The 9430-nt window shown below is 33.6% G+C and overlaps 1 protein-coding gene across 1 annotated transcript in view; it reads right to left on the bottom strand.

The window, feature by feature from the left end:
• Nucleotides 1–3946: 3946 nt before the first annotated feature.
• Nucleotides 3947–9430, bottom strand: part of LOC106877401 (mucin-like protein) — a 66253-nt gene continuing 60769 nt past the window's right edge. The window contains exons 20-24 of the mRNA XM_052968486.1: nucleotides 8145–8261; nucleotides 7768–7881; nucleotides 7083–7337; nucleotides 4849–4968; nucleotides 3947–4107 (exon numbers count right to left, since the gene is read on the bottom strand). Coding sequence (XP_052824446.1) covers nucleotides 3962–4107; nucleotides 4849–4968; nucleotides 7083–7337; nucleotides 7768–7881; nucleotides 8145–8261 — 752 coding nt within the window. The 3' untranslated portion in view covers nucleotides 3947–3961. The remainder of the gene's footprint in view (nucleotides 4108–4848; nucleotides 4969–7082; nucleotides 7338–7767; nucleotides 7882–8144; nucleotides 8262–9430) is intronic.

Raw genomic sequence — 9430 nt, 5'->3', positions numbered from 1 at the left:
TATATATGTATGTATGTATATATACGGGGAGTTTGGTTGTGTGTGTATATACTCATATACACCCACATACATACATACATATACACACACATACATACATATACACACACAAACACACACATACATATTTCACACCGAGATTAGGAACGAGTCTTTTACGAAATATTTACCGTATTTTCAAAGTCATTTTCACTTTAAAATATTTTTTAAACATCTCAAAAAGTTTTTGTAATGTTATTCACTTGAAAATAATTTTAAAAACATTAAAATATTATCTGTTTCAAGAAACCTAAAATATGAATATTTACTGTGCAAGCAACTTACATTTTTGAAATCACATTCACTTGAAAATATTTCTAAAGGATTAAAATATTCTGTTTAACAAAAGAGAAAATAGAAACATTCTTTCTGCTAAAATAATACTCTTGTATTTTCTCCGTCACAACATATGAATGAGAAAGGAAGGGGTGAAAGTCGCTGTTTTTTTTTTTTCTTAGAGAGTGATACAGAAAGCGCGGGAGGACTATGTTTGTGTATATGTCACAGATAACGTGCGCGTGTTTGTCTTGTTTCACACGCCATAATATTCATTATATGTGAGTGTATTCTGCATATGTGTATCTGCGTTGACGTTACAGAAGGCATGTTTTTGTTGTCTAGAAATAACAAACGAAAATTGTTTTATTGCTTCCATTAATAAATAGAGGTCCAAATATCACGAAACCTCATACTGCACTGCATAAAGTAAGTATGAAAATATATATGTAAAAAAAAACAATTAAGATAGAATATACTAATTCTGAGATATTTCGGGAACAAACATCTGCTAAAGTTTTAGTATTATTAAGACTAGTAATTATTTGGCACTTAATTATGTAACACACTACCTAAGTACAAATCTTGAGAAATCAAGCTTCTGAAAACCAGAAAGATGAAAGCTGATGTGAAGACTACAGATCCAAGCGATAACTGGAACTGTAAAAATGTGTAAGACTTTCCAGAAATTTATCATTTAAGTATATATGCGCATGTCTAGACATGCAACTATATCAATGAGAATATATACATAAAACAAAACATACATAGCTGCACATGCACTGACTCCAAATATTTCACATATATATACATGCAAGAATATTCTGTTGATGCCGTATGGTGTCACTCAGGCAGTACCTGCTAAACAACAGCAGCAAAAATAAATATATTAATGCAGTCCTGAAAAGTGACGTGAGCAACATTGTACGAGTTGGCAGCGACTCCTCAAGAAACATTCTCTTCCAGATGATTTCCTATACAATCCCCCAAAAAAACTGGGCTGTCTTACCTCATAGAAGACTTGGATGGAAAGCACTCATCATGCAAAAGAAGGATTATGCCCAGAAGGTTGAAGAGGACAGAATTGACACGAAGCGCAGCCTCTTTAAGACACAAACCACTACATCACATCACACTTTGAAGGCTATCCAGGAACAGAAAATTACTACAAAGTACCTGGTGAACAAGCGAGACAGTGACGCTCTAATAATCCCAAGGTGCAACCGCATGTGTAGTCTAATCACAGGTTGCAACCGCATGTGTAGGCTATGTCATGTATATGTAGAAGACATTACGCATGTGATTAGCAGCTGTCCTAAAATGTCGCCACAGTACTACTTCCCTTTGGAGCCCGATGTTGTTGCTAAAACGATTTACAATGCCATCTGCAAAAGAGACTATCCTGAAGATCCTTCTTAGAAAATCCCCCTGTTATGGAATATATTCATAAACACCAACTCAAGGAATACTGGTGGAATATTCCCATCAAAACGTCTGTCAAATGTAAGCATAACAGGCTGGATATTGTTGTTTGGGACACAGAGGCAAAGGTATATACCATCATAGAGTTTAGCTGCCTTGCAGATATAAATGTCGCTTTGAAAATGAAAGAAAAAAAGAATAGCTATGGACAACTGCTTCGAAACTTCCAGCTTCTATATCCAGACTATGAATTCATAGTCATACCAATAATAATAATAATAATTGGAGCACTAAGTTTTGTTAGTAAATGCTTAAAGGGGAATCTGGATAAACTGGGATTTTCAGAAAGAGAAATTGACCGGCTGATTCGCACATTACAAATCCAATCTGTGAGTTAAACAGTAAAAATATGCAGGACTTTTTCGAGTTCCAAATGTAAATTTGTCAATGTTAAATACGTCCCTAAAAACGGAGCCTTGTATCTTTGTTGGAAACCAGCTCCCTCTTCAGTAGAGGATCTATAATAATTAAAAATTACAAGACATACATACATACATACATACATACATTCATACATACATACACACATGCATACATACACACATACACACACATACATACATACATACACACATACATACATACATAGATACATACACACATACATACATACACACACACATACACACACATACATACATACATACACACATACACGCATACATACATACATACATACATACATACAGTAACAGGCTCAATAATATTTGCATGAAACGGGTGTTAAACCGGTGAAACTCAGTAATTCGAGGAATGAAAATAAAGTACTGTTGCAAATGATACATCGTACCAGTCACCTCTATATTTCACTGTGTTGGTAATACAGAATATAATGGTGGAATGAAAAATCTATCCAGTATTTGTCTTCTTTTCTATATAGTTACAGTTAGAGAGCATAGAGATTCTACTTACCTGACTATGTTATAGTGTGTGAAATATTATAATACACTATTTCCTAAATCACTGACAGTGTTGCAAGAAAAAGTCATCGTTCATTACTTTATATGCAACACAGTCATTTCGGGCAATTTCTCACTGGGCACTCTAATAAAATAAATTTGTTAATAGTGGATCCATCGACTTCACTACTCATGTCTGATATCACGTAATTTTGAAGTAGTCCACTCTAGGAAATTATAGGTAATATCACGTATGAGAGAAATAGTATCTAACCGTGATCTAGTAGACTACTCTAAGCACCAATTGACTCCAAATTTGTTTCTTTTTCAAGGATACATTAGTGTTACATATAAGGCTTAATACTAACTTAAAAGAAGATGTATATGATATAAAGATTAACATGTAATATATATATATCGAAGCTTAGTCATCGTTCGCTTTCAAAAATGACCTTGTAGATTGTACCAACAATTCACTGAACAATTAAGGTGACAGACTCACGATTATAATAACGAGAATTTCTAGACTGGGTGTCGCGCTGTCTACTTGAGCAATGCACGCCATTTCTGATTGTTCCACTCAACTCAGGCATAAACAGATGCTTTCCGGCAGCTACTGCAGCTCTTTCTTCCTCCAGCTCTCACATCTTTGATAGCCGTTGAGTGAGAAGTGAGATGGTATGCACATTTTCTCGAGACTATAAAATCACCTAAAGCATGGATGATAAATATATAGGACCTAGTGGTTATTATCTTACACACACGATCACTAGATTGTGGTTTCTATTCCCGGACTTGGTGCTGTGCTATGTTTATCGGCAAAATACTTCATCCCGCGTAGTTCTGAGACCTTTCGATGCTTGGCATCTAGTACAATGTGCATTTGTTCAGGCAACGTCGATTTGACGGAAGGCCCAGTAGTTTGTACAGCACTAATATTTTATCATTATATGCTCGTGGTTTGTGTATGTCGTTCAACAAGAAATTTTAGTACCTTCTTTCTTAGACTATGAGTGACTACCAATGTACATATGTATGTATATATGTATGTATGTATGTATGTATGTATGTATGTATGTATGTATGTATGTATGGAGGAATAGAGATTTTTTAATTCTTTTAGTGGTTTCAGTCGTAGGACAAACTCCATGCTGGAGGTCTGCATTAACGACAATCTATTCATCATTTAGCAGCTAAAGCTTCGTTAATAATTCATATTATTAACTAAAGTTTTATTTATATCTAATTAATTTCAAAATATTTAACTAAATTCCAGTACCTTTCTCATTGGTGCAATTCTTGCGGTCTGTATCCAACTTGTAACCAGAGAAGCATTCGCATTGAAATGATCCGTCCGTGTTTACACATATATGTTTGCAGCCATCAACCTTGCTTGCACATTCGTCTATATCTGAATAAATATTTCAACATGTTATATAGGTAAATAATGAAATGTTTATAGGCAACAGATGTTAAATATATTTCCAAATACGGGCTTACTATTAAATTTAATGTCTTTCATGTAAAACATTTCTCTGCTCAGAAATTCATCATGGAGATAATAATCCCCTTCATCACATTTAGTACACAATATTCCATGCTAAGGTAAGCTGGTATATGCGATGTTTCCATTTATCGTAGCCTTGTCCCAGATAGGTTCTATCTTAGTCAACTCTTTCTTTAATATTCACATTTTTTCTGAGAAAGTGTAACACATTAGCATTACACATCCACACGTTACATACATTTGCTGGGAGTTTTCATACGAACATATTTTCTGATAATCATTTATAATTTGTTTGTTTCGTTTTTATTGCAAAGTCTATGTTCCACATGTGATATAGCATACTAAATGTATTTGCAGAAACAATATGTATAAGCAAATTCTATAAACAGATTTAACATAATTATAATGCTGAAAGAGATTATTTTGTTGAATAGGAAAAAGTGGACCCCAAGTATCTCATCTGATGTCTACCATCTTGTTAGACTTGGTAGTTTATCTGTAATATCTCTAGCTATTCAAACAGAAATTTTGATTACTGGAAAACTGAAATTTCGCAGCCAGCGGCAAACATTCTACAAGACATAATTTTTACAAAAATTATTGTTTAGAACACTAGTTGGGGCGCTATATAGTAGTCTGTCTTACCTTCACAGGTATTTCCATTCTCTTTATAGCCACTTCGACATTTGCACTCATAGCCACCCGCATAGTTTACGCAGTCTTGTGGGCATGAAATATTAGATGTTTCCTGGCATTCATCAATATCTGTAAAAAATGTTTTCAATTGATAAACTTAATTGGTAATATAGCGAAAAGGCAGTATGGCAAAACATATCAATGATTGAAACAAACCCTTACAACATTTTTACTCCTAAAAAAATGTAAGTTGTGGGCACTTGATTTATTAACAGTATTTTCCTTCTTCGCACTGCGTCACTTGATAGATTTCATTTGAATGCAATACAGACAGCATAACTTCTTGTGTTATACTAAACAAAATCCAACACCTTAAAAAATTTCTTTCTTAATGTTACATCTAGTTTTGGATTAAACAGATTATTCCAAAATGAAATCGTTACAAGTTCTTTATGTGCAGAATTTTGGAAAGAATTTTCCAGCCGGATACGGGTTTTTCTTTTGAACGAAACAAGACGCTCGCAATTTAGTAATGACATTTTACACAACACGTAAGGGAATTCTTATTTTGATTTTGACTTACATTTATAAACTAATAGATAGCTTAAAACGTGGTCAGAAATTTGCGTCTATTTTAGACATCGCATTGAAAAATAGACACAGGGTATATATAGACCAGTTTTTGATCTTTCTCTGGTATTATATATCAATGAAGGGGAAAATATAATATATACTACTACTACTACTACTACTACTACTACTAACAATAATAATAATAATAATAATAATAATAATAATGGGTGCACTATGTATGATAAAAAAGAGATGTCAAAAACATGTAGATAACATCCGCATCCTTAGAAAAGCCCTATCAACTGAAATGTCTGTGTTGCATTGCATGAAGATATTTCCCCTGTCACTTACCCTCCACAAGCTTTCAGTCATACTGTAACATTACTTATCATTTACTGGCCCTAGGACGCTGAGTGGTTTCGACAAGTGAGTGTAATAAACATAGTGCACGTGGGAACTGCCCATATCCTACGTAAAATATTGCCTATGTAATCCCGAAAATATTTTAATCCGTAAACAGTGTCAAAATACTTTAAAATGTACATAACAAATACCTTTTACTGTCATCTTAACATCAGACTATCATCTTATAATCAAATTACTTTTAAAATAAACTTCTAATTTACTTATATTTTGACAGACATTCTCTCGAAAAATACTCTGCACAAGGCCAAATATATGGCACCCTAATCATAACGCCAACTTGAACTTCTAACCTGTTGTCTCTTGAGGTCCCTAGGTGAGACTTGGAGTCAACTTTGTACAAATACAAAACAAAAGCCACACATATAACAATAACAATAATGATAAATACCCTGATACAGTACCAAGCACGGGCTCTCATGACTTCTGATCTTAACTGGTTGGAAGTGTTATCATGTGAATGTTTTGTCTTGGTATAACAAATGGGCTACAGCAAATATTCTGTTCAATACCACAGATGTGCTTGTCAGTTGTTTGTCCACAACCAGTTGAGCTTCTCCATTATTGGGCAAGGATATGTGCATCTCCTATCACGAGCAGAAGTAGTGGGGAAGCATCGTAGAATTCTTTGGAGTTTGAATAATTCACCTCTCGAAACATGAGTGTTTCGTTCAACATCCTTAAACAACCCTTATTCAATGACCTTTTGAGCGGGGTGGGCTTCTCGACATCAAGAAGATTCTAACTGGGCTCCAGTTGCAAGGTCATGCACTGCCCATCTTGATATGACATCACTATGTCGTTCACACATTGTTGTGATGCATTCTCCTGGTTTATCCTTGTCAAAAGTGTAGTCATGATGGCTATACTGGGTTTCATATATTTTACCCCAATTATACTTTGAAGGCGTGCACTTCTCTCACGCACAAATAATAATAATAATAATAATAATAATAATAATAATAATAATAATAATAATAATAATAATAATAACAATCATTTCTGTTATTGGCTCAACTGATATTTAATTTATCGACCCCGAAAGGATGAAAGACAAAGTCGACCGCGGCGGAATTTGAACTCAGAACGTAACGGCAGACGAAATACCGCTAAGCATTTCGCCTGGAGTGGTAATGATTCTACCAACTCGCTGCCCTTATAAGAGTTGAAATATAAATACCTTTGCAGCAATCGAAAGGAGCAAATGAACACATAAATTTCAATAAAATTCCAAAATTCATACCAACCTATGCACTTATTTTCTTCCTTTTTGTACCCTGATTGGCATTTGCATTCGTAAGTTCCATTCTGGTTTTTACAAATTTCATCTGCAGAGCAGACACTTGCATTTTGACATTCGTCAATATCAGTTTCACATGTTTTATTTTTCCAACCTTCATTGCAGATACATCCACTTACTTTATCACATCTTTCAGTTGATTTCTCGTTACACATGTTACAATCTCCTTCGCATTTCTCACCAAAATGTTCTTCATCACAATCTACCGACAAAAGCATAACAAATATATATAAAGTATATAAATATATCATAAGCTACATATGAAATGTTACTCTAATTAATTGATAATTTACAGAATAACTCTGGACTACTAAATAAAGTTAAATTTAAACAAATGTTTGATTTTATTTTCTCTTAGGCAAACAAATTTTTTAATAACAAAAGTAATATCAAGAAAATATGAATAGACACCCAACAGGTTAAATTTCATGAGGAGTAGTAATGATAAAAACATGGAATACGTAGCAGATATATTATAGAGAGAATATAATGAAAGATGCGAAAGATTGGAACATATTGGCATATAAATAACGAAGCAACGAAATTAACAGCTCAACTTAGTATAAATATTGTATATTGTGGTGTAGTCGATCCATTCCATTAAGTAATCATTTTAGCAGAAATACACTTACCAACACATTTAGTTGATTCGAACACCTTTTTCCCGGGAGGACAGCTACATTCAAATGCGCCATTTAGGTTAATACATGTACCTTCACAAGGGTTATTCAGACATTCATCGGTATCTAAAATGTAGAGTGAATAGTGCATTTAATTTAACGATTATTTGTAAAATAATAATATTCAATACATATATATAGAGAGATTTCTGATACCGAAATACAATGAAATATTAATGGTGGCAATTATTGATACCATCGTGGAGTGCTGCAGGAATTAATGATAGCGTATCTATATTTTGAAATTATACTCATAAATGTGATTTGGGCAGCAAACAGTAGAATATAGCATATACCATGCAGTGTCTTCTGTAGGAAAAATTACTTACCAACACAAGAGGAATTATTTATTAAAGTGTAACCGCTATTACAAAAACACACAGGTTGTCCGTTCACTTCTCGACACCCAGCAGTTCCATTGCATTTGTTAAAACAAACAGAAGTACCTGCGATAGAAAGTAAACCATAAAAATCTTGTATTTACATATATAGCCTATGTAAATGCACATACGTGCATACACACAAGCCCTCGTTTGAAGGCCTAAGTAACCACAACACCAAAGTAATTAACAACTCTCCACTGTTTAATTAGGTACAGGTGATTCGAATCATTAGCCATACTTACAATCAGTCAGTGTCATTTGCTGAATTTAACTCATTTTATCTATGGCCGATATCACATCTTACACTTTTATGTTAATTTAAACAATGGCTGATACTTCATTGTGTAAGGTTATGGCGCCAGAGTATTTATCTTATATACTTGCACATGAACAACAGAGGCCTTCAAACAACTCATTTACAATTCTATGAAACCTTTTGCCATTTACAGTAAATATTGAGCTATCTCCCTAGGAAACTGGCCATATTTTATATAATTCTGTAGCTGTCAATCCAGCAAATATAAAGAAAACATTAAAATTCGTTTATGATATATGTACAGTCTAGGTATTCTTTCTGATATTTTTTCATTGGAATGTTTCATTTTGAGTAATATTTCTAGGAACTCACTTTTAAGACAGAATCTTTTCTAATGTCTTTCAGTTTTCTATTTAAGTGATTTGCGATATTCGTTCTATCGCCCGTTTCAAAAATGAAACACTTCATTCCTCTGGGAATTAGATTTCTTTCTAGAGATCTTTTTAGGGAAAATTTTAAAGCTAACATTAATGAAAATTTTGCTCAAGGTTTTATATTTCTCTTGAATAGAGAAATTTATCTGTTACTTCTTGTCAAGAAAATCTCTTTCAATAGATTCTTACTTTGTTTTGTAAAAGTTCGATCTGGGTGGAACTCGATTTATTCCTTCAGACTGCAAATCTATAGTTTCCTTGAGACATTTATATCACAAATTCAATTAGGTTTCCGTATGAGAAAATCGTCAACGTTACCTTCACAGTATAGAAGGTGAGTACCTGTTTTATTTTTGTGTGAAGGTGACATCTAAACTATTTCTGCTCTTGGATGGGTGGAATACGATTTACTCCATGCAAAATATCTATGAAAATTCAAACAGATATTCTATCTATTCAGTGACGTTCCTTTTGATAGTTTGTGATGTACTGTTATTGAGTCACAAACCGAGTTTGAGACACGAAATATATATATATATATA

This window comes from Octopus bimaculoides, chromosome 6, assembly GCF_001194135.2.
Source record: "Octopus bimaculoides isolate UCB-OBI-ISO-001 chromosome 6, ASM119413v2, whole genome shotgun sequence".
In the NCBI taxonomy this organism is placed as follows: Eukaryota; Metazoa; Mollusca; class Cephalopoda; order Octopoda; family Octopodidae; genus Octopus; species Octopus bimaculoides.
This window is presented reverse-complemented; position numbering and strand designations above follow the sequence as displayed.